The following is a 25,819-nucleotide window of genomic DNA, read 5'->3' on the forward strand; positions in this document are numbered from 1 at the left end:
CATACAAAAATGTTTTATTCATATGACACTTTCTGTTTACTGATGTTGCAGTCAGTTTACTCAAGTTTATTTGTGATGTACAAACTTGAAGTTTATATAAACTTGTATAAACAGGTTTATACATCCTTATTAAAAAGGATAACTTATCTTTTCATTATTAAAAATAAGGATAAGATATCCTTATTGTTCTGACGTTCTGGCAAATAAAAAGAACTCAGTCCTGGCTGAGCTAGAACAGAAAATAAGTTTGAGTGTTTAGATGTGGAAGCAGTGAAAGGGTTAAATAAAAACATCACTAAAAGTTCAGTTCTTTTAGTGATTTTAAGTAACTTTAGTAACCAGTTTTCAACAGGAGGAGTCTAGTCTGACATGTTGGGGACCACCGAGCCGCTGGACAGGTTGGCCCTTGAAATAACAGAGTTACCCACAATGGTATCAGTCCGGCTGTTTATTTAGTGACGTGTGAGAAAACTCCCCTCCCTGGTTTCCAGTTGATACACCACCTATTGGGATATATTATTAGGCTGGGTTGCACAGGACAAACCAACACTTTCCGGGTGGTGACACTAAAAAGGTGGAGCACACACACCACTCGCTGATAAAAACGGGGAGAAAAACAGGCCAGAGTGTGAAGCATTTTATTCCAATAATAACGTCAAAGGCTGGCATCATGTCAAGAAACGCAGAATCCGTAACGTTTATTCCAACCGTACAACGGCGGTGAAGGACGGATCTGCTGCCACCAGCAGGTGGAGATGTTGGCCCCGTTCTGAATCAAGTCAAATTATGTGGGTTTGCTTTATTGAATAGAATTGAAACAGCTTTTATTGTCCCTCAAAAGTGAAATGTATTATTTGAGGTGTTATGTGGACAATCTAGTCTACATATTTTAGAAGGAATTGAGTGATTAGACTCTTCTATTCACACAGGAAACTTTCTTCTTCAAAAAGGAGAGGACAGAGATAATCAGAAACACGTGGGCTTTCGTCAAGGCAAGCCCAATATGGGCTTTCATATACATCACTAGAAATAGCTGATTTTAATACATAAAAATGACTAATGTATGAATCACTTGGTGAAAGTACGACTGAAAAATTAACACCCATTTTTTCCCTTATGACTAGAAAAATTAACTATGAACAGCGCCACATAAAAAGTCAATTTTATATCAAGTTTATTTGTATAGTACATTCCAGCAACAAGGTATTTCATCATAAAACACAAAACGGTAAAAAACACACACACAAAAAAACAACAACATACAGCCACCAACTGAGAAACCAGGAACAAACTTTACATTTTGATGAGTGGCATCATCATAAATGATTGGCAATATTTCATTTATTATGATTCAAAAGCAACTCTAAGCAGGTGTTTTTATAAGCCCTGATCTGAAGGAACTCTGTGTTTCGGCTGTTTTGCAGTTTTCTGGGCGTTTGCTCCAGGTTTGCGGTGCATAGAAGCTGAATGCTGCGTTTACATGTTTGGTTCTGGTTCTGGTGATGCAGAGCAGAACCAGAAGACGGTTGATACAACAACAGCAGATCTTTAGTGTATTTAAGTTCCTTCACAAAATATCACACTAAATTTTCTATACCTACATTTTCATTTTGGTTCAATTGTTACAAAAAAATTCTCAAGATCTTCTGTCCATCGCATCTACAAATGTAGTATGATTAAATAATACGTGATCAGCCATAGATAAGTCAAATTGAACTACCATATGCAGTTTAGTCAAGATTTCTTTGGATACATGACTGCCCTGGTGAGTCTTCAGGGAAGTCTTCCCACATCCTGCAATATCCTGGTGCCACTCTTGAAAAGCCAGATATTTTTTAAGTCTCAAAAAGAAAAGCATTTAGCACCTTAAGAGTTATTTGTTTTTCTGTCTTTGGTGTTACATCTTATTGGATGTAATGAAGATGTAGAGCCGGGACAGGAAAGAGGTAAACGTTCCCTGCCTCAACAACTTCATCTCCACATCTATCAGGAAGTCCTTGGGGTCGCCGACTTTCCTTTGCAAATAAACGGCACCTGTGAAACTGTTCAGCTTGCGGGCGCTAAAGTAGCCCCCTTCGTTGCCTTTGACGATGCTGATGACAATGTTGTCACCAGAGTAGACAGGCGACGGTCCAATCCGGAAGATCTGAGCCGGAGTGATGGCGTTGGTCTTGAAGTTAAGCTGATGGTATGTGATCCGCAAGGGAGAGTTCTGACAGTCTATGGAGTTGGGAGGACAACCGATCCGCTCGCAGTGTCTGAAAATAATACAGTACGAGAAAAGAAATGTAGGAGCAACTGTTGTAGTGCATATGTCTTTTATTTAGCCAGGTAAATTATTCATTCAGATTAAAAACCTCCTTTCCAAGAGTGACCTGCTTGTTTTGGCTGTAGCCGAAATGACAGGAAGACGGGTTGTTAGACAAAGAGAAGACATGTGGCAAGGGTCGACAGGGTGGGACGCAAACCCGTGGTGACTGCGTCAACGACTGAGGCCTTGTTAATGGGTCACGTGTTTTACACCGCGCCCTGTTGTGGCCGATGCAGAAAAGCTGTGGAATGACTCAGAACCACTGGTATTATTTTTTCTCCCTATCTGTTAACTGTGCTACACAGACTAGCTATCACTGACACAACACCGCTGCTAATGTGGCAGGATTCAGCACCAAAAAACATTTCCCACACAAACAGAACGTGCAGCCCATTGGAGTTTTATGCTTTAAGAATTGATGGGGTTTTTTTTTGCAATTATTAATAAGTGATCACTGTAGATTAGCTCATTTAAATTAATGATCTGTCCACTAATTTATTGATGATCTGTCGAAGTTGGTGTGTGGGTTGCCTTTCTGGGGTTTTTTCAGCTGAATCAAATTCACACCACCAAACACACACATCAAATTCCACAGCACATCTACATTATAAGGTTGTCAAAGTCAAGCTAGCATAACTGACCTACTTCCCTCTCCCTCACAAAACTTTTTCCTGATATTATCTAGTTGTCGTAGTGTAGAAAAACGCTGTGTTCCTTTTTCTCTTATATGTCAGACGTACTTTTAAGATTTAGCATGTTATGTTGACAACTTGGCCAAAACCCAACTCTAGTCATTGTTGGTGAGCAGCTTTTTGCCCTCCAGCAGGGAGGTGAGGGGTGGGATCTTACACTAGTGGCGTCACGCTGCAGCTGGTCAATAGCAGCTCATGAAGGAGGTGGAGGAGAGAAATCTTTTCATAGATTTTCTGTCACAAACTTTCAACAACATAGTACGGTCTGAAAAAACCCTTTGAATGGTCATTGTTTCGACTGTAGTCACTTCACCATATGCGGTTGTTGTGAGAAGACTTTCATCCAACTTGATGGAGTAAACAAAATAAGAAATGATCAAATTTAATGTTTGCCCAGTTCATACCTTAAAATGTTGTGTATTAAATCAACCTAAGACAAAAAAAATCGAGGTTGGAGATAAACATTTTCAGAAAGGATTTGAAGAAAAGCCTGGATGATGAGACTCACGTTTCTGACACCTTCTTGTAGTTCTGAGGACAATCAAAGGAGAGACACTTAAAGCTGCCCTGCAGGTTATAGCAGGTCTGAGAGAAGGAACAGTTGTGAGCTCCAGTCATGCATTCATCGATATCTGTAAACAGAATCAACAGATGTCAGGGGGAAAAAACAGACAATTACAGTGTCATTAAATAGCTTTGTATTTGTAAGCAGATTGTATCATGGGAGAAAGGATACTGATTTTATAGGTAAATACGTTTTGATGGGCAAATTATCATACTTTTCCAAACGTATAAAGGGTTAAAAGACAAAGCTCCTTTTTCTTTTAACCCTTTATATTTAATACAGTAAAAAAATTTTTAAAAAAGTCTACTTCCCTCTGAGTTTATGGCAGATATTTCCACAGTGGTCCAATTTTAAATATGAAACAAATGAATGGATCATTGGACTCACCATACATGCATTTACTTTTTCCTTATTTGTAAAAATAAATAAATCAAATTGCAGATTAAATATTACAATTGAATTGTGATCCCAGAGGTTTGCTCAGTATGAGAACTGAAGAACATAGTTTCTGTTCTTCTCAACTCTGAAACTTCTTAAAACTCTGAGGTTTGGATAACGTTCCTCTAGCAACTATAAACCTTGAGTCAAGATTTTAGGTTAAGCCGCATGACAACTAATCTCTAATTTAGCTACAATGTACCAAACAAATACTTTAGATCACATCGATTACTTCTGCTAACACTACTTTACAAAGAAGAACAATACATTTATGTGACAGTAGTTTCTGTTGATGCAAGTTGTGCTTCCTCAGCTGTTGACCTGGATCCTCCACTGTTCTCAGAACAAAAACACTCGTGCAGCTTCCGTCACATCAGCCTCACAGACATGAGGCCACAGTGAGACTAACCTTTACAGGAGCGTCCATTGACTGCTGCAACATACCCATGAGGAGGACAGGCACATCGATAGCTGCCTACAACGTTAACGCACTGGAAGGCGCAGAGGTTCCCGATGGCCTGGGAACACTCGTCAATATCTGTGGAAACACACACAAGTTGGTATTTGTTCAAGTTTATTTCAAGACCCATAAGAACACCTAGAGCAACCTGGAAAATATGTCACAGTATTTTTGGTCTAGTTTGTGGTGTAAATATCTCAGTGCACTTGAAATAGGACAAAACTAACTTAGAAGTACTTTTTCAGCAAGACACATGAGCTTGTTTTGAGTAAATTATTCCTCAACACTGATGAAAAAGTTCTAGTTCCATTGGCAGATTATTTCTTGTTATAAGAGAAATAATCTGCCAATGGAACTACAACTTTTTCATCAATATTAAGGTATCATTTACTGAAAACAAGCTCATATTTCTTGCTGAAAAACTACTTGGAAGTTAATACACATAAAATAAGACAAAACTAAGATATTTGAAGCTAGAAACGGGACCAAAAATTACTTTGTAGGATTTTGTGTTTTTACAGTGTGGCCCTTCTTCCAGATTTCCTATTGGTGCTTAGGATAAAGTGATGTCTATTGCTACAGTATTTCATAGTAAAATTGGAGCATTTTAAGCACAATAATGTTACTCAAAGCCAAGAACAGGATCAGGAAGCCCTCGTGATGTAAGCCCACCACATGATCTGGTGTATGAGGAGGAGCAGCAGCAACTGGATTTAGTTGGAGTCTCTTTTACACACACAGCGTGGTGGAGACGTTACCTTCACAGGTGTGTCGGTCCTCTTTCAGGTAATAGCCTTCACGGCAGTAGCACTGGTAGGAGCCGTATATGTTGACGCACTCCTGGCTGCAGGGGTTGTTGTCGCACTCATTAACATCTGCTCACACACGGAGGCACAGTTAGAGTAACGCACTCAGGGCAAACACAGTCAAGTTTATTTACAGTTCTATACTTGTTGAGACGTCTGATTAACTAGAATCCAAAATGCATCACAGATGCTTTAACATGCTTCAGCATCCGTTTCCTGTTTGAAGAAGGAACTCGGTTACACAGAATTCCTGCTTATTTTTTGTGTGTATATTTGTTCAAATAAATGAGCCCATTTCCTGTAAGCTTTCTGTTCAGTAAAGGCCACCAGTGCCAAAAATCCATTTTAAAAGAAAAGATTTCCATGGTAAATAGTCGATGGCGATAGTTCACAATTAACACCAACAAACACAAAATGTTTTCAGAGTGTGTCTTGTGCTCATGCAGGAAGCTTTTAACAGAACCCCGCTAATCATTAATGAACTGAAGCATCCAGTTTGCTTCACCTCCTTCAGTAGCTGCTGTAATAGCTAGATTTTTCGCTCTGTGAAGCGCAGCCCTGTAAAAACACACAGAGCCTCAGCAGGAACACGTCATATAAGCATATTGTCTGACGCGCCCGGAAGATTTCCAAATTAAATCCGACTCGAGCGTAAAAAACAACTTGCTTGATTAAAAACCATCACAACTCGTACAAAGCATTTGGCTTTTCATACAACCAATTTACGTGTTACTTCTATGCCTCACACACACACTCATTCAGACTCATTCTCCATACATGATGTGGTGAAATAAAAGCATGGAAAACGTCTTGCCTTCACAGTTGTTTCCATCCAAAGCGAGAGAGAATCCAGTTGTGCATGAGCAGCGATACGAGCCTTTGGTGTTTTCACAGGTCTGGGCACACAGCCTCCCAGGAAACCGCCAGCATTCGTTTATATCTGCAGGTACGTGAGAAGGAGTTTAGACTGCCATTCACATCAGTCTGCAGACTGGTGATATTTTTTGTCACAATTTTAACCTCGGCAGGAACCATCACAGGTCCCCTGATTAGAGTCCCTTGAAATTTGTGCTGCTACTATTTTACAGAACTACTAGTTTTTAACGTGTTGGAGAACATGCGACAGACTGACAGCGGCGACACAAAGTCGCAAACTAAAGAAGGAAAATGAAACACGGTTTTAAAATTCAAACTAAAAATCTGACCTGCAGTTTGTTTGAATTTGAATTGTAACAAGTTTATCGGTCTTACATGCCATTCATATATGGTTTATGATTCCAGGAGAAGTCAATGGCTCAATACAATGTTTTGGGTTTCCTTAGGTTGCAAATGTTTTAGGCTAATTTAAATAATGTGCGTCTGTGTCTGGTAAGTTATTGGTTGAAACATGTTTGGTTTTCATTCAGTGGGTCAAGAATCCAGAAATTTTGTTCAAGTAAAAGTAGCGATACTTCATAATAAAATTACTTAAGTAAAAAGTGCAGCGATATAAAAATACTCCTAAAAGTACATTTAAGAAAAATTTACATTTACTCAAGTAAATATAACTAAATATAACTAGTTACTACCCGACTGTCAACATCAACACCAAAACACCACATGTGCTGCAGCTGCAGCCTCCACTCAGTGGCTCCTACCTGTGCAGACTTTGCGGAAGGCGTCGTACTGGTAACCAGTCTGGCAGTCACAGCGGTAGCTGCCAGGAAGGTTCTGACAGATCTGCCCCGCTCCACAACGATGGGTCCCCATCTGACATTCATCCGTGTCTAAACACGCACAAACGGAAAGCAGCTCATCTGGAGGCCACCTCAACAATAATCTATCAATGACCTGTCAACACCTTAACCGTCACCCACAAAACATTTACGTACAAGTATAATTTAATCCTTCATTCATAACCATGGTTACCATTCATAACCATGCTTTGCTGGTAACCAGCAGAGCATGCAGGTTTAGTCTGGGGGATCCTATGTTGGCTCAGGGAAAATAAGAGTCTTCGTTTCCCGAAGACCAAACCCCCACACAGTCTTCACTTCCCAAGTCCTCCATCATCCTCCCCAGATGACCAAATCAAGATCATTCATCCCCTCATCCCTTCATTCCCTCATTCCCTAATCCCACCTTCCCTTCATCCCATCATCCGTCCTTCCCTTCATCTCTCTCTCTTTCATTTCTCTGTCTTTCATCCCTCTCCCCTTCATCGATAAATCTTTAAACGTACTTCTTTGTGGCGTGGTCCTTGCTAGTGAATTACGTCTAAGTATCTGGGTGCCTGACAGTTCAGGGGTTAAGGTGTCTGGTAGAAAAATGATTCATCTTTTCAGTGAGAGTGAATTTCGGAGACATGTTGTCAGTAGTTCATAGAATAAAAGAACAATGTTCATTTTACTCAAACATACACCCATAAAAAGTCAAGTCAGAGAACCTGATCATTTTAAGTGGGTTTCTTCATTTTTGTCCAGACCTGTAAAAAGCTGTATTTGAACCAGCAGAACTCACCGACACACTTGGTTCCGTCGGAGCCGGAGTGGTAGCCCTCGTTGCACATCAGCGTCTTCTGCTGACACGTGTAGGAGCCCACCGTGTTGATGCAGACGGAACCCGCGGTGCACGGCCCACTGAGGGTGCTGCACTCATTGATGTCTGCAGAAACACAAGGACAGCAGGAAACGCAGAGCAGAGGCTGAGAAGAACCAGTCAGGGATTATTCCTGACCGTCACTCCCTCCCCTCCCATTGAGACGTCCTGAACTAGTAAGGATCAATTTAGTTCACTTATACAACTAACGACTAAATAATTATTTTTTTATTTAGTTATGGGAAGACTTTGATGGAGATATGATATAGATTCAGTTCCCACTCTCAATTTTCCATCTGTTTTGGACAAAATCATTTATTTGCTTTCACCGAGGCCGGTCTCTAGTGCTCCATCTAGGACACAAAGGCAGCTGAATAAAAATAAAACACATTACAATACAAGGCTGCAAGCTTAATCACCATATTGCAACTGTGCTAACAAAATGAAAGTGTATCAGTTAAGTCCAGCAGCCTCATGATCCCTTTTAGACAGAAGAGCTGACAGTTTCTTACCGATACAGTTATCATGAGAGTCCAGCATAAATCCGCTGACACACTTGGAGTTACACCTGAAGGAGCCAGCCGTGTTCTGACACACCGAGCTCCTGCCACAGCTGTGGGTGTTCACAATGCACTCATCAATGTCTGTGAGACAAAAACAAAACAAACAAAACAAAACAGAACAGACGGATATAAGATCAATAATGTGATGGGGAAAAAAAATCATGAAGACTTGGTGCTCCATCAGTCCAAGTTGTCATAATGCCCCTCCACCAGCAGGTGGCACTGTGGTTCAAGCGCAGAACTAGCATGGACCGGTCTGTCTATGAAGTTTATCATCGATCTTACTTTAGCTAAATGTTGACCTGAAAACATAATTGGCATCAAACCAGCATTTTTAATGTTTTTTTCTCTCTTCCCCCCCCAAGTAAATCAGAACTTAATCAAATGTTTTTTTCTGACTCTACCTTGGCAAACTCCGTTCTTCCTCTGGTATCCTGCAGGACAGCGGACTTGCAGCTCACATCGAAACGAGCCCAGTGTGTTCACACAGCGCTGGTTGGGCCGGCAGCTGTGTGTGTTGCTCTGGCACTCGTCCACATCTGTGAAAGAATTAATTCATTTATTTATTTCGAACGTGATAGAAGTACAAAATCACACACATGAACAAGGAGTGAAAAAAAATGCATATTTTTGCTCTACAATCATCTGGACATGCTCGAAAAGGAGAAGGAAATAGTAAGAAACTTATTAACTCCTACGCCATAAACTCATACAATATTTTCAGATGGATCCTCATTACTAAATCAAATACAAAATCTAAGGGGGAAAAAAGTATAAAGATAAGAGCGTCAGATGATGAGGACAAGCTGATCAGACAGTAAATGAACCAAACAAACTCATGATTTGATATCCAGTCATGAATTGTGTGAAGTATAACAATTGACATTCACAAAAAATCTATTTTTATATTTATGACGAGGATTCATCAAAGTCTTGCTAACAGAAGTTCCTTAAAGTTGTAAAGACTTTGATAAGATTTTTATTGATAAGACATTCAGTAAAAAGGAAAGAATAATGATGAAATTGTCCTAATGATCGGATGTTTAGATTTTCATTCATGTTTGTTGACCTCACCGGCTGACTGGAGCCTCCAGGCACCAGTCAGCCGCCTGATGGAGGCTCCGTTTCAAAAACCTTCATTAAATGACCCACCTCAACTCTGGTCCAGGTGGGTCCTGGATTAGATTGCATGTTGTTTATTTTATGTAATTTTTCTTATTTAATTAATTATTTTTTTTTACCTCAAACAAATCAACTTTCTATTATTCCTCTGTCGATGTGATACAGTACGGGCCGCCCTCGCTTAGCACATCTATCCCTTTTTCAGCCATTCCAACCATTCCAGGAACCATTCCAGCCATTTAACCCATTGTTTACACATTGTAATATGTTTTTTCTGAGCTGCTTTTAAACGCAACATGAGCTCACGTACGACAGCACCAGTTTTACGCCGATGGATCAGTGACGGCAGACATACACGTCTCCAGATACGGCCGACCAGATATGCATGGAAATTATGTTAGAAATGCTGCAAAATGGAAAAAAAAAACAAGAAAGGAAATAAACTTTACCGCTCAATCGTACACAGAACAAATACGCTTTTCAGTGAGTGTGTCAACTGCAAACAGATGCGCATTAAGATTCTAAGAGTCCATCTAAGTTCAAATCCTGATGAATCCCTAAGAAGCGGAGAGATCCATCGCAGGGCAGTGGGACTCTTGTGATAAGTAAATCAGTTGCTTGCAGATGCTGCAGGTGTCATTATTCAAGCAGCCTGTGGATGACAGAACCTCAGTGACAAGTTTCCCACAGCTGACTTTAAAGTCGACCTAAATCTGTGTGGAAACCCTCAGACATCCACTTCCAAACCAGACTCCATCCCACCATTTGATTTGTTTCATTCCAGTCTAAACTCAATGCTGCCCACACACAGTTACACATGGAAACACTTAGGCAAAGAAAGCGCTCCCTCTGTTTGCTAAATAAATTGATATGGGAGTTGGTGGTGGGGGGGGTGGGAGGTAGTGAATAAACTCCTCCAGGACTGCATTTCCCGCATGTACAGTGGATCACGCTGGGCCACACCTGCACACAACGTGATCGAATAAAGAAAACATTGCCGACTTTTCCATCTATCCTTCTCCTGGCTCCATCGGCGACTGGAAGTGCAGCAAAACTGGATTTTTAGTTCAGTCAGGAATTTCTGCTATGAAGTCAAATTCCAGAGGAGCATAATTTAGCTCTTTCCTCCTTTCTCACTAACATTGAGGCCAAGTTCTTTTTTCTTTTTTTTTTTCTCCACTTGTTGCAAATTCACAAATCATCTTTCTAACTCGTGCAGCAAATGTATTTATGTGGGTCCTTCCACAGGGAATAAAAATAAAAAAAACAGTGTGGTAAAGTTCTTCTTTGGGGAATGTTCCAACATTCAGGTTCAAAGCGTATTATAGCTGCTTCTCTTGCTACATTGATTTTACCCTCTTATGTGCCTTTTTACCTGGTTAGTAACTATCTGTCAAAAAAAAAAAAAAAAAAATATATATATATATATATATATAATTTTTTTTTCTTTAGTTTGCTGTTCTTTAAGTGCCATGGATAAGACCCGGCTGTGTACATTTTGCCAAATATTAAAAAAATTAGAGCAATGATGCGATAAGACGATGCTGCAAACGGAGCATCAGGAAAACAACATTATCCTCTTAGACAAATGAGACAATTCTTGGTTAAAGAAGAACTAAAACAACTACTGAGTGAAACTACTGCTTGAAGCACAAAAAAATAAGCATAGCATGTTATTTTGAAATAGTATGTAAGTAACAATGGAAAGAAAAACACTGCCGATCAGTTTTCCTCCGATGCCTATCACCAAGGTAACCGACCAAGGTAAGCTCTCAATCAGTCAATCAAGTTTGTTTAGTACATTTCAACAACAAGGCACTTCAAAGTGCTTTACATAATAAAAACACACAAAAAAACACAGTCATAGAAAACACAGTCAACAATCGAAACAAAACATCTCGTCTTGTGGCATCACAATGTTTATAATGTTTCAAAAACATTAAAAATGCTTTTGATATAAAAGGTCAAAGCTTCCAGACCAGATTTTGGATTTTCGCCTTCTCGCTAAGTTCAAAGACGGTTTATGTGTAGCTTTTCTCATTACAGCTGAAGCTGCCACCGACTCTGTTCAGTTAATAAAAGATCTTTGATCGCTGCTTTATTGCTCATCTGTAACTACAATATTAACTCAGTGATATTTAGGTTTTAGTGACGACAGTTTCTGACCTGGCAGGAAGTTGGACCCCTTACCTTTGCATGTCCTTCTGTCGGTCATCAGTGAGAACCCCGGGAAGCAGGAGCAGCGAGCCTGGCCTGCCACTGCAGCACAACGCTGACTGCAGCCACTCTCACCTCAAAGAGAACAGCAGCGCAGTCAGTCGTCTCTGGATTCACTACAGCCACACTGTTAGCTCAGATGTTTACTCCAATCATTACAATATCTGTTTATGGTTTCACTAGGATGCAATGCGCCCTACGTCCCTTTTTAATTCGTCTCTGAGGCGTCGGAGTCACACATCTGTCTTGATATTCAGTTGACAGAGAAGAGCACAACTGAACCTTTGCGCATTTTGTAATTGTAGAGTTGTACATTAGCAATTACGATTGTTTATGTATTTCATTCAGATTTTATGAGCCAAACCAACACGACATAATTCAACTAATTTGTTTGTATAAAATCTGTAAATGCGATGTGTCAGTATGCTGTGAGCAGGCAGCCTTACTCAGAGATTTGATGTTTTAAAACCTTTTTTTATACATTTGGTGGATTTTCTGTTGGTTGTTGCTTTTTTTGTCTGATTTAAAAAATGTCTGATGATCTGAAACTGTAAAGTGTTTTCAATAAGTACAAGGACTGAAATTGGTTAGGAGAGAATGCTTTTCTCAAGATTGTCCTGATTGTCCTTCAATTGTTTTTTTGTTGTTTTTCTTAAAAAAAAAAGCACTTAGCTTGTATCAGTGGTAATTTTATTAAGAATAAATGTTTTCCCACAGTGCACTTGTCAGACTGAACAATTCAGTCTGACAAGTGCTTTTGGCTGGTGTAGTACAGTGTGGACAAATGCATTACATTCATATTTTTGGATTACCTGCACATGGATGAAGGTGGGCGGGGCTTGTGGAGGTCACAGTGGTGGTGGTGGTGGCTGTACTGGTAGAACTGATCAGATCTCCCACCTGGCTGTCTGTCGCTGGACTCACTGCACAACAACAACAACAGTAATTACATTCAAATTCAATTTGGGACAACATTGTGTTGTGCAACAATATGCTTTGGTTTTAGTCATTTTTGATAGGCAGTTACTCACTATGTTAGGACCTTGGATCAAAATTAGGAGTGAACCGATTGCAGTTTTCTGGCCGATCACCGGTTACCAATCTTTAAAATGCCGGAGCAACCAATTCAGATTTTGACCAATACTAATTTTTTTTTTTGTCTGAAAGTCGCCGAGTTGGCAAAAGTGGGGTGATTGTTAACTGTGAACGTGCAGACATGACCTGGTGGGACCTCTCTCACTGCAGAGCGGAGGAGGACAGTGGCTGATTTTTAGACGTTTGCTGAGGTAGATAAGATCCGCTTCACGGCCCTGCTAAGACCAGTGGGTATTGACAACAAATGGATTCTTTTATGTTTCCTATTTGGCAGACTAATTGTCAGCTTTGCTGATGTGATGTTACCATCTCATTTCGTATTTTTAAAAGACTCAACTGACTGCTAAGAATGACATTTGAGGGCCTATTAGTGCCCCCAAGTGGTCATATAACAGTTAAACAAACAGGCCACTGTAACATTTCCTATTAATTTTTAAGCATACAGCATCCAGGTACATGAAATGTCTGCATAGTGTGAGTATATATATATATATATATATATATATATATATTTAAATATATATATGGTATGATGTCTTCAACACAACTGAAACAAAAGGCAAATACACAACAGTGTGACGAAGACAGAAGGTTTTCTACAGGTTGTAGTTACTACCTGGTCTGGGTACGGCGGTCGGTCTGGATTCCTCCTTAGTCCACAGTGGCGACTGGCTTTGACCTTCCTCATCCTCACAGCAGGAAAGGAAGATGTGGCCACAAGGATAGTTCAAGTACTTGTGGGCATTGCAACCTTGTCCTTCACTGTGCATCAACAAGCCAATAGCACAGCAGCTGCAGCACACCTGTCCATGGACAAACGAGCAGGGAAGCTACAAATCACCAGGACTGGTTAAAATCATCGCCATAAACAGTTGTGACAAGAAGTTTTTGCAGTGAAATAAATGTTTCCCTCCCGCAATCTCAGCAGCTTCAGTTTCTATAGTGACGGTTACAAACAAAAATACCTGCACCACAAAATGTGGTTCCATAAAGTACGTGCCTCCCAGCTTCGCACATCTCCAGGTAAATGTCTGGCCATTCTTCTTCCAGCAAAGTTCAAGCTCAGTCTGATTGGATGAAGAGAATCCCTGAAGATTCATTTTTAGGTTTTGCCACAGATTTTTAATTGGATTTAGGTCTGGACTTTAACTTGGCCAAGTTTTTAAAAGCGAATATTTTGAATATAGACTGAAAGCAAATGTGAATCAACGGTCTGTTAGGTTTTACAGGCCCACTTGGCTCACAATCACATCAAGCAGTAGCTGATATTTTCTGGGAACATCCATTTCTGCAGCAGCAACAGATTATACAGCCTGGCATTGTCTTAAGTTGTGCAGTTTGTCAAGAATTTGTCAACCATTCATTTCTTCTAATTACAATGTGAGAGGCGTTTACATTTTTAAATTTGCAGCGTGTCGTTCTGAACAGGCTTTGATCCAGCAGAACCCTGCATTTGGCTTCGCCAATCTTCAAATAAACAGAGAAGTTTCCATGTTGCTGCTTAAGATGGTTTATGGGATTCTCCTCACCCACATGTGGAATCACTCAATGAACACAGAGTTAAAAAAAAGGCATTGATGGTTTATTTACAATATTCACAACGAGAGAAATGTGCAACACAGGTGGCTTCAGATGCCAAAAGACATGACACATTGGGAGGATAGTTGAGATAAGTTGGTTGGTCAGCTGCGTCCAGCTTGGACTGAGGACAGCAGTGTGCGAGTCTAGTGATCTAGAAAAGTGGCACAAGGGGCTGAACAGAGTGAAGCGTTCCGCGCTCTCCAGCAGAGATCCTACCAGGAAACAGGAGGACTCACTCACAGTAGGAACTAACATTACCCTCCCATCGTTAGTGGCTGCCAATCAGAACCAAATGGGCGAGAAGTCTCAAAGTCTTTGATGAGATCATCATTTAATATCAATGAATGCGGAAGCCAGGAGCCTTCTTCAGGTCTGTGTCCCTCGCAGTCTACCAACTACCAACTACTGAAACCTTCTGCCCAATTTTCTGGACCAGGAAAGCAGGGTGGTGGTCAATGTCCAGGGGCGGCGTGGAGGCCATAGGAGGAAGCACAGGGGGCTGGTAGACACAGGTTTAATGAGAGACGCATGAAACACTGGGAGCCTGAACGGAAGACAAACAGAAACAGGGTTGAGAACTGCCTGTAACTCAAATGGTCCAATAAACAAGACAACTTTTAAAAACAGGATTTAAGTTGAATGTCTTTTGGAGAGCCATATCTTCTGCCCTGGCTGGTACTCAGGCACTGGGACTCGTCTTCTGTCAGCCAAACGACGGTTCTGTTCAGCATTGCAGTTGAGAGTGGCAGAGATGTTGTTCCAAGTGTGTTTGCATTTGCGAATGTAATGACGGATAGATGTGATCGCCGAGTCCGTCTGTGGAGACATGGTCATTGAGAGCATACTCTACCTATATGGATTGGGAGCTCCAAGAGGCAAGCAGTGTAAGGTGGACTAAAGTTCCTGCTTCATCCTCTCAGTTTGGCCATTGGTTTGAGGATGAAACACGGATCTGAGTGCCACCTTCACGACTGGGGTGTTGCAAAGTCTGGATGTAAACTGTGGGCCTGTCAGAAAGGACTTCACTGGGGATGCCATGCAGGTGAAATATGTGTTTCACAATTTCAAAAGATGACAGGCATTTGTGAAGAGGCTTTGAAAGAACAGTCAACAATAGTGAGTATAGGGGTAAAGCCCCTGGACACAGGCAAGGCAGTCACAAAATTGAGAGCCAAGGTCATTTGCGTATCGGAAGAGAAAGCCACCAAAACCTCCGTCTGATCAAGGCAACCATATGACCAATTCCAGGATGGCAAGATAATTTGTCTGTATAAGCCCAGTGAAGCAGGCAGGACCAGACCAGAAGACCAGGACCAGAAAAAGGGATGTAGGTCGTCTAGGGAGGAACAGACCCTGGGTGAAGTTCCTGTTGTTGAGCAGCCACAATCTGGTCCATGATTTCCCAAGACATGGCTAAAACAAAACATGCATGGCTTTGATAGGAGGGTAATCATCTAGGGGAAACTAGAGGGAGTGTGTGTCTGGCTCTGTGTTTTTGGATCTTTGTCTGGAAGAGATAACCAAGTTAAACCAAGAAAAGAAGAGAGACCATCTGGACTGTTGGGTTGAGTCCTTTAGCTTCCTGCAGGGAAGCCATGTTTTTAAGATCTGTAATGGCACCAGTCAATCATGTGTTTGATGAGACAAACCAAAATTAGAAGATGGCGAATCTTAAATAAATAATTAAGTACATCTGGATCTGAACAGATATTTCCGATTCTGTAACTTTATCATCATGTCTGTAACATTCTCTTCATAGCTCTGTACTTTCTGACCTGCACAGCAAAAAGCATGCAGAAAACTAACAGAAACGCTACAACGGTTTCGGGTGCTTATTCATCGCACTGCAAAGAATTTCAGCTGCAGTTCCATGCTGGACAACATATTGTGCCATAAAAAAATAATACAAAAAAAACCTCTGACTTTCATATTTCCTGAAGCTTTCCTCTGAAACCTGGTGAGTGGATTACTTGGCTCGTCGGTTTGGCTCTGCTGCTTTAACAAATGAACATCTGGCTCTGGGGCCAAACCACCAGGTTTCTCCTTAAAGAAACAGAGACGTGCAGTCGGAGCAGACTAAACATTTCCATATGGAAGTATTTACAGTCCAAACGGATACGAGCAGAAATGAGAAACTTATTATGTTGGGTTTTTTTTTATTTATTTTTTTTAACAGATTAACCTGTTTACGCAAACAGACATCTGCTAGCACTGAGATCTGAAGGTTGAAGTAAATCTCAGTGTGGTTAAAATAAGCATCTTTGTTGTGTGATCGTTTGGAACAAACCGTTCCAAATTACAATTTTCTCTCATTATTTTTGTCATTTGCAGAGCTCCCATTTCCCTTCTTGAATGACTTCACCGTTTGTTCTCCGAAGAACCAGGTGGATGGATGTTTGTCCGATCTACTCATGACTTGTCTGCAGGCAGCGACCTCGCCCATGTTCCTCCTCGCTTTGCGTCTGTTTTCTGTACCTGGTATTCGTCTGTGCACGAGTCGTTCACATCGGCTTCACAAGCGCGTCCCACTCTGGCAGCCGCCACTCCTGATTCACACCGGCTCTCCTTCACATGGCTGAGGCAGCACTGCTGCTCCACTACACTGAGACACACATAGTTAAAACATGCTGAAAGAAGGAATATGTAACATTAACACAAAGAGAAATTAAGAAAAAAACAAACAAACAAACCAACGTCTAATCAGCCAAAAAATTAAAACCAAGGGTGGGTGCGGTATAATCTGCAGCTGTCTGCATTTTTGTTTTTGCCTGCATGAATTCTTGATTAGACTGAAGCATAGAGAGTTTCAACTCAACTTCTAATAACTCAACAGGCGCAAACTTGTAAAACAGCAAACCATGAGTTAGGTAAACGAAAAGGGAAAACAAGTTCGATAAAAGTGATGCTTTCAATTGAGATTAACTTGTCGAACGCCTACCTAACAACCAACGCGCACAGATATGGAGAAATAAATGCTGCATTCATTAAATGCAAACAAAATGCATAAGATATTCATCCTTGTGCTTCCCTTAAGGCTAAACCTAAGTGCGGTTGCTCTGCATGCTCTGAGGTTGGTTTTGTCTTTTGTTTCCATGTTTTTCCGCCACAACATGTTTTGATGTTTTAAACTCATTTCCCACCTCATTAAGGTCTGCTAATGGGCTGCTGAGTTAAGAAGTTCTGTTTGTTAAATTAGGAAAAAGCAGCAGAAAATTGTAGAAAAATTGTAGAAATTTGGGCTTTAAGAACAGAGATGGTTCCCCCTGCTCTGTTTGCCTTCTCCTTCCTGGACGTTTGCCCCCCTGCCCAAGTCCAATGATAAAAGAAAATAAGAATAAATAAGAACAAGAATAATCGCACAAAAGCTTAAATGCTTCTTACCTGCAAACAGAGTGCTTGTCCCTGAGCGCAGGAATGTTGTTGCAGTGGCGTTTTTCCCTGGCCCGTTTCTGCCCGGCAGCACAGCAGCTCTGCAGCATGTCTTCAAAAGATTCCCCTGGATCTGCACCCCAAAGACACACAAGTTGTCACATTCAACCCACAAGAGACTGACGGATAAAAAACCAGCTTTGCACCTGCAAAGAGTTGACCACAAGGAACAGACATGCAGTAAATACAGAGAATCCAATGGAAGACCTTCCTACGAGTAGGTGACCTGCTTGGCAGCCCCAAGTTAGAAACGTAGCATCAGAGACACCAGCGACAAGCGACAACTGTTTGCCACAGGCCAGAACGGGTCAGACCCAATCCTACCTGAAACTACTGGCTGTAATATTTATTACTTGGTTCATAATTATGTTTTCATGGTGGAAAGCATCTTGAACCGCCTTGTTGTTTAAATGTACTACACAAAAGTCAATAAACTCAATTAATTCAGCGTCACTCCCGTCTCACGATGACCACCGGGGCTCCAGCACCCCGTCGCAGTCGTCAATGCTCTCGCGCCGTTCCAGCACCCATCCACAAAGCACCACATTTGGCAAATCTTCAGCCCAGTTCAGTAAGATTCCAGCAGCAAGTCTTAAAAATTTGGCAGAAATCCAATCTTCCAGACATGATTTATTGTCACTTCCCGTTTTGTGGTGAAGGATTGACGAGGACTTCTTGTAGGGTTTGATACACATCATCTCTGGTTATCAACAAGTAGACAATATTGTTTTCAGTCATATATTATACACAGGATGAAGCAGTAGGAGTGACCCAATAATCTTCAGTGTCTTCTCTGAATGGGCGGGGCTTAAGTAAAGTCACTAATGCGCCACAGCAATGTGTGCAGCAATGCTCCTTGATGATGCATGAAAAATCTACAGGGATGATTCATCGTGGAGATATAAATGTTGCAGTAATCTAGGGGGTGTACTGGAGTCAAACTCCAATATAATCCTATTGGCATTTTTAGAGGCCAACAAAGGTCAATCTTTTCTAGTTTGGTGCAAATCGGATGATGCGTGTGATTTAGAGCCCATCGTATGTGAAAAGCGAGGAATTGAAATGTGCCATTCTGCCACGCCGACATACTCCAGCCACCGGCCAGTGTGGAAAAGATTTCAGCATCATGCAGTTTGATGTCATCAGACACCAGTGTGAAATAAAGAGTAAAAGAAGAAGACAGCCGGCAGCAAAAACATGCGACTTCCTTTTGGAATTCACGCACACCTTGCCAGATACTCTGTGTGGGCTGGCAGGAGCACCAGTCTGACATCATGCTGCTGTACAGCGAGTGGAGTGGTGGAGCAGCCAAGTGGGGGCGGAGTCAGGCCTGGAGCAGAAGAGTGCTGCTGATGGGTTTCACAGTAGGCAAAGAAGCAGCTTAGCTACTCTGCCCTGGGTGCACTCAGGTCGCCTGGTGACGCTTCACAGCCTCTAAAGTTTGTAACGTCTTGTATGCCCCGCCTCGCCTGCTTTGTGTTGTTGCTGGACACGTGGGACTCTATGCACACTCTGTGGTCCATCTCGGATCTTTTCATTCCTCTTTGCAGTTCAGCTTGAGCAGCTTTGTAGAACCTCTGTCACCTGAGCTGAAGGCAGCGTCGCCGGCCCTGAGGAGTGTCCAAACCTGGCTGGTCATCCACGGTTTCTGATTGGGAAAAGTTCAGCTGTTTTTTTGTCCTCACAGTCACATTCTTGATGGAGAACTGGATATAGTCCTCTGAATGTCTACAGCTCATGGTGTTCAAATAAGTCCCACTGTGTCTGACTGAAGCAGTGCTACAGTTTACAGAGTGTATTCTCAGAGTTTGCAGCAATCTTTTTGGTAGGTCTGCCTCTGAGTCTGAGGTGGGGGGTGGGGGGTAGGTTGGGGAAAGTCGAAAGGTAATGTCCAACTTTCTGACTGGCCGAGGTGTGGCTCTACACGCGTGCTTGATGTTGGTGCGAACATGATTGAAAACTTTCTCTCCCCTTGTAGAACATTTCAGACGCTGGTAGAACTTTACGACTACAGTCTTCAAGCTGGCCTTGTTAAAGTCCCCTCACAATTATGTGATCACCATTGCGGTGGGCCGCTGTGGTTCGTTAATGGTGTTCAGCAGGAGAAAGAGCGGCGTGCTTACGTTGGCGTTAAGGCGGAACATACACAGCCGTTACGACCACAACAGGCAAATCCTGCTGTGGCCTGTTGGTAGTTTTCAAAGGAGTCCCTCCTAAACTAAACTGAGTAAACTACAACTATAATATCGCAGAGACATTGCAAGCAAAAATAAAATGAAGACATGCCAGTCATGGCTCTGTATTGCAGTCGATAACAAAACATTTTCCTTTTCCAGCAGCCATTGTACAGCATAAAACCAATACATTAGTTAGCCAGTTTGTCAGTATAAAAAAAATAGAGTCCCGGTGGTGGAAGAAGCATTTGTGAGTTAAAAGCAGCGGTGATGCCAGTGTCAAGAACAAACTCTGTGTTGCTTGGTGAGAAACTTTGTCATGAGGTACAAACTCTCATTTGCAAGAATTTAGGATATGACCTCAAGAGTAATAATTGGAATTTCACCTAATTAGTGGTGAAACAAGTGGTTTGGCTGTGCTGGGACTAACTGGAGTTTCAGACAAGATGGATTTTCTTGATGACAAAAAGCTAAAACAAAAACAAAAAAAAACAAAAAAAAAAAACAAGCCACTTCTCACCATGACAAATAAAGGTGATAAAATGTTTCAAAAGCTTCTTCCTGAGGTGCTGTGGTAGCACAGGTGTTAAGCACAACCCACAAAAGGAGGCCTTAGTCCTCGACGTGGCTGATGCAGGTTCGATTCCCAGCCGGCTGACCTTTGCCACATGTCTTCCCCCTTCGCTCATTACCCACTTTCCTGTCAATTACCCATCACATAAAGGCCACTAGAGCCAATAAAACCTTTAAAACATAAGATCTGGGCCTTTTCCCACTGCAGTTACTGATCTGTAAGTAATCAGGCACAAAACACCAGCAGCTGATTGGAGCTAGTAATGAGGAAAAACAGTTAAAAAGTTCTCCATTAGAAAACAGAACCATTCTTGTTTTTTTGGTTCACGACATCGGCCCAGCAGACTATAGTCTCTGATACTATTTGTTCTCCAATATTCTCTAAAACATCTCAGGCCAAAAGCCTAACAGCTGCATGTAAGCTGCAATTACATTTCTCGGACTTTACAGATTTGCACTGTAAATAATTTTGAGAACCATGCAGAATTTTCCTCCCACCTTACGCCTGCGCTCTACTTTGTGTTGGAACATATCTGTGCATTTCACGCAGTCATTTCTCTGTTATTGTTGCGTTCCCTGATATTCTTAGAACGGTATCCGTTTTTCTGGTTTTCCCATGTCTCTATTGGTTTTTATCAGAGACCAACTGAGACAAAACAGCTGAATACGAGATTCAGTTATTTCTTTAAATAAATCTGCTGTGCTGCATCAATACCCTGTCTGTTGCTCTTTCAATTCTGCGTAAAGGTCCCTTTTCTCAACAATTTGATGTTTGACAGGGCTGCTTTCCCAGCTAACGTACCAAATATCATGACTCTTTTTCTAACCCCCAGCTAGCAGGCATTTTCGCTTTCATAGATTAGGGAAGGGTGTTAACAGATAAAGCTGATGGTTTCTTGTTATGCTTCATGAACAGAAGATGATGACTTAAGCACATGTAACTCACCTCCTTCTGGTCTGTGGGTCTCATTTCCTTCTCCGTTCCCCTCGGCCTTCAGGTCCACGCTGTCGGGACTGTGAGGAACATCTCCACCGAGCTGAGACTCCAGAGGCCTGATAACTGAAGGTGGCTGGGACGCAGCAGGGATTAAATAAGCCGTGGTTGTTTGCCGATACTCAGGATTACCCTGCGACGGACTGCTAGACTCTAAACTGTTGCGGCTTCTCTCGTTTTGCGTCGTCCTAACAGAGTCTACAGTTCCTGGAAGAGATTCCCGTTCCTCTTGATTAAACCAGATCTCGCCATCTGGTTCATGGAGTTCTTCGGGAAAATGCGTTCTTGAGTTTGCGTCGTCTGGAGTATCCATGTTTTTCAGCGTGTAGAGGGGAAACTCTACTTTGTCCTGGTCAGGAATATTCTCTGTACCCCTCATTAGATGACTTCTGTTTAGCTGACTGACTGAACTCCTGGGGGTTACACCACCTGATGCATTATGGGAATGAACCTCCATCTTGGTGCTCCTCTGATGATGAAGGTCTCCTTCTGAATTCTCCTCAACATTATTTAGATTGTTCACTGGAAGTCCAACACTTCCCAGACTTGGGTGTGCATAAAGAGGGTATTCCAATTCTGTGTGAGAATCTACACCTCTACCTGAAGGAGTTTGTGTGTATTGTTGATCCTGCCAAGAAGCAGTTGCATTTAAGGATGGGGTGGCAGTACTCTGCTCAGCAGCAGAGGGAACTTGTGTCACTACTTTTTCTGCCAGATGGGGATGAACTCTATGTTGCTCTCTCAGTTCCATCCTTTTGGGAACGTCTAAACCCAGGAGGGAAGAAGTTCTATCAGATCTCTCAGAGCCTAACGAAGCAACTTTGTTGGAAAAGATGGACGGCTGGGTGGGTAGAGCAAATAAATCCACATACGCCTCCGAGAAGTCCGCATGGCTGTAATCATATTCCTCTGGCTCGTCATCGTCACTTGGCGACGGTATAAAATGAGGAAGAATCTCACTGGAAGGACGGTTATATGACGCAGAGAGCTGATCGAAGCTGGTGAAGAAGCCATCTCGTCCGTTGGATGCATTGTCATCTGTAATCAATGTCAATTGGGGATTGCAATCGGGATCAGGGTAGCACATGAGCTTCCCTCCTTCAGCGGGACAGTGGCAGACCCTACAAGCTTCAACGTGGAATGAATGTCCTGCCTCGTACTTCTCCCCTGTGTGAACACATCCAATGCGTTCACACTGCTGGCAGCCGTCCTCAGGCTCCAAAGTCTCAATGCAGTTTGGTGGCAAATCCGGACAACCGATGTAGCGGCAGCTGATGGGGCCGCCTCCGACAGGGCAGGAGCACTCGGTGCTGCCGTAATCCACAAAGTAGGACTGTCCTTCGGGGACAATGCCGTTCTTGAATCCAGCACGGGGGCAGTCATATCTCTGATAACCCTCACACCTGCATCCTTTCTGCAAGCACGAAGCGCAACACCCATCGCTCTCCGGCGCTTCTTTGATGCAGTTTTCCAACGGGGGACAGTCCACACTGGAGCAGTCGCGCTGGGTCAAGCTGACGGGCGGGAAGAGAAGCAGCAAGGCGCACCTCAACAGTGCTACTTCTGCCTTAGCCATGACAGCTGGGGAACGCTGGACGGTCAGCGGAGAGAGGGCGATCCTTCTCTGGACTCTCAAGATTCCTTCAGAGATGCCGGAGCATTTTGGTGACGTGAATCTCCCTTTCTCTGTAGGAAACCGTAAAGGAAGGAAAGTTATTTCCTAATTTAAAGTGGGTCATCTGTCAAAAATCCAAAATGGAGAAGATGTGTGTTAACAAGTCCATTAGTACTTATGCCCCAACAATTCCACATAATCTGATGATGTAATTTTAAAATATTAAATGATTGGTATTTTTATTTTACTGTCACTCAGTAATTCAGCCTTTTTTTTTTTTTTAACCAAATACTTTTTTTACTCTTACTTGAGTAATTTCCTGAATGACTAATTTTTACTTTTACTTGAGTAAAAACATTATGCTAAAGTAGTTCTACTCTTAACTTGAGTACAACTTTTGGGTTCTCTCTGCCTACCTCTGCTGGTTGGGCTAATCTTAAAACTTCAATTTCTGTTTACAGCTAGACTGGCTTAGATTATATCCTCAGCTTCCTCTGTAGTTGTGCTGCTGGAGGATCTTTCCTCTACACCTGCTGTGAAGCTTGTTAGAGGACAGCAAATTGCCCAAAAACTTCAGCAGTTGGACAGCTTGAAAAGTGTAGAGGGAGCGTTTTGTTCACCTGTAAAGTTCATTTCAGGTTGGTCCTGAAATGTCACGCAAAAAACCGAATATTCCTATACTTTTGCGAGCAGGATTAAATGAAGGGTCAGCTCTATCCACACACGCACAGCCGGCTGAGCTCTAAGCAGCGAGCAGCAGCATTATTCAGATGACAAACAGCGGCAACAAACAGCGGATAAAATGCTCACTCACTCTGCGCACATTGCATTGCAACCTGTTGCTCTACCCCCCAAAGCCAATGAGTTTTCAACTCACCGTTTGCTGCACAGAAAGATCCAACATGTAGAATGAAACACGGCACCGAAAGTTCAATAAAAGTTCTCCTTTCAACCCATGAAACACAAGACACGGATATCCTGGGATTTTGGTTAGTCGGATGTGGGGTTTTTTTTTTTTTTTTTTTTTTTTAATGGGCGAAGTGCAGAGGAACCAGAAAACCCAGAGGACCCGGAGACGCTGCTGGTCGTTACCTTGTGTGATGAGCCGTCCTCTCCCAGCCTCTGGAAACCCGAGGAGGCTCGCAGACAAGGGGGAGGGACGGAAAGTTTGTCCCGGTGGAGACCCGTAATGAGGAGCAGGCTCCGCCGGGCTACACTGCAGCTACCGCAGGCTCCTGCCAAAGTTATTGAACGTTTTCACGTTTTGTCTCTTTCCAAAGACGGAAACCAGCTAAAACCAGACATTTACATTCAAGAAATAAAAAGGACATGTACACCCACCACTCCTCTCACTGAAATTAAATCGGACCAATATACCTCTCTTGTTTTAGGTCAGTTAGAATTATCCAAATTATTTCTATTTCCTAAACACCAGGACACATTATTATAGAGAATTTTTATTTGTATTTATTTTATTTTATCTTTTTTTTTTTTTTTTTGCTTTCCTGGCATTCACAAGTTTATTTGATCAGTATTGGGGACAAGTGTCTCTTAAAATGTATGAGTTGGGTCAAATCGTTTGGGCTCCCTTCCACAAACCTCTGATAGGTTAGCTGACACAACTGAGTTAACTGGAGGAACATCTGTGGATGTGATTTTACTGCCATCTTGTTTGATACGACTGGGAGGTTCAAAAGAAATCAGCCAAGACACCAGGAAGAGAACTGGGCAGCTGCACCGGTTTGGTTCATCCTGGGGGACAATTTCTAGATGCTTGAAGGTGTCGCGTTCATCTGTTCAGACAATTACATGCAAGTATAGACATGATGGGAATGTCCAGCCATTACACAGACCAGGAATGTTCTGTGTCCAAGAGATGAATGTCTTTTGGACCAAAATGTGCAGATTGACCCCAGAAGAAAAGCCGAAGACCTGATGAAGATGCTGGTTATGCTACTAACTTACCATGCCTTCATTTTTGTTTAATCGTGACAAGATGGAAATTACAGTGTGTTTTTGCTCATTTGAGGTTAGAGTGAAATCATTTTAGAATATGCTAAGAAACTACTTTTTGTTTTCATTTAAATCCCAAATTGGGCAGGTGGTGCTTTGTTTTTACTGGGACTGTATTATTTGCAGTGCCATCCCAGTCAGCCTTCATGCTGAATGTCAGCTGTGCTCTTCTGTTGTAAGGAGCTCTGTGTGTGTGTGTGTGTGTGTGTGGGTGTGCATGTGCGTGTGTGTGTGTGTGTGTGTGTGTGTGTGTGTGTGTGTGTGTGCGCATGCGTGCATGCGTGTGTGTGAGAGATGGAACGTCTCAATGAACAGCTTAAGTGATTTCTCTCCATCTGGACAGCAGATCCCCTCAATGTGTCCCTCTTCACGCTGTGGGACAGAATCCAGCAGGAAGTGGGAGAAGGCAAAAACTTTTCTCTCAGCTAAAGGGTCCTGCAATGATCGTCACTGGCTCTGGAGAAGTTTTTGAAGTTCTGAAATCCCTCTTCAGTCTGCAAAGGTGCAACATGCAGCTTATTTGTCAGAATCTGCTCCTACTGCTTTGATTTTAAGATGACTTTTACATTGAGGACTCTTCTCCATTTTCTTGTC

The 25,819-nt window shown here is 42.2% G+C and overlaps 1 protein-coding gene across 2 annotated transcripts; it reads right to left on the reverse strand.

The window, feature by feature from the left end:
- Positions 1 to 1,157: 1,157 nt before the first annotated feature.
- Positions 1,158 to 24,653, reverse strand: fbln2 (fibulin 2). 2 transcript variants are annotated; one of them, XM_008410371.3, is made up of 16 exons: positions 24,305 to 24,653; positions 21,550 to 23,283; positions 17,809 to 17,929; positions 16,903 to 17,029; positions 13,463 to 13,649; positions 12,564 to 12,674; positions 11,725 to 11,826; positions 8,817 to 8,951; positions 8,362 to 8,493; positions 7,772 to 7,915; positions 6,910 to 7,038; positions 6,087 to 6,212; positions 5,225 to 5,341; positions 4,416 to 4,544; positions 3,512 to 3,635; positions 1,158 to 2,258 (listed from the first exon to the last, which is right to left on the reverse strand). In XM_008410371.3, exons 2-16 carry the CDS (start codon positions 23,171 to 23,173, stop codon positions 1,898 to 1,900), a joined length of 3,669 nt encoding a protein of 1,222 aa, XP_008408593.1. In that variant the 5' UTR covers positions 23,174 to 23,283; positions 24,305 to 24,653; the 3' UTR covers positions 1,158 to 1,897. The 2 variants fall into 2 exon arrangements, with proteins under 2 accessions (XP_008408593.1, XP_008408591.1); XM_008410369.3 differs by having other exon boundaries at positions 24,090 to 24,653.
- Positions 24,654 to 25,819: the final 1,166 nt, after the last annotated feature.

Source organism: Poecilia reticulata, chromosome 5, assembly GCF_904066995.2.
Source record: "Poecilia reticulata chromosome 5, P_reticulata-male-v2, whole genome shotgun sequence".
NCBI classification, from domain to species: Eukaryota; Metazoa; Chordata; class Actinopteri; order Cyprinodontiformes; family Poeciliidae; genus Poecilia; species Poecilia reticulata.

Excerpts from the sequence above, each read along its gene's own strand:
- fbln2 (XM_008410371.3), bottom strand. The coding sequence starts at position 23,173 with ATGGCTAAGGCAGAAGTAGCACTGTTGAGGTGCGCCTTGCTGCTTCTC. Across the intron at positions 17,930-21,549 it reads GACCCACAGACCAGAAGGAG|ATCCAGGGGAATCTTTTGAA; the intron begins GTGAGTTACATG and ends TTTGGGGTGCAG. Across the intron at positions 8,952-11,724 it reads CGACAGAAGGACATGCAAAG|ATGTGGACGAGTGCCAGAGC; the intron begins GTAAGGGGTCCA and ends ATTCTTTCACAG.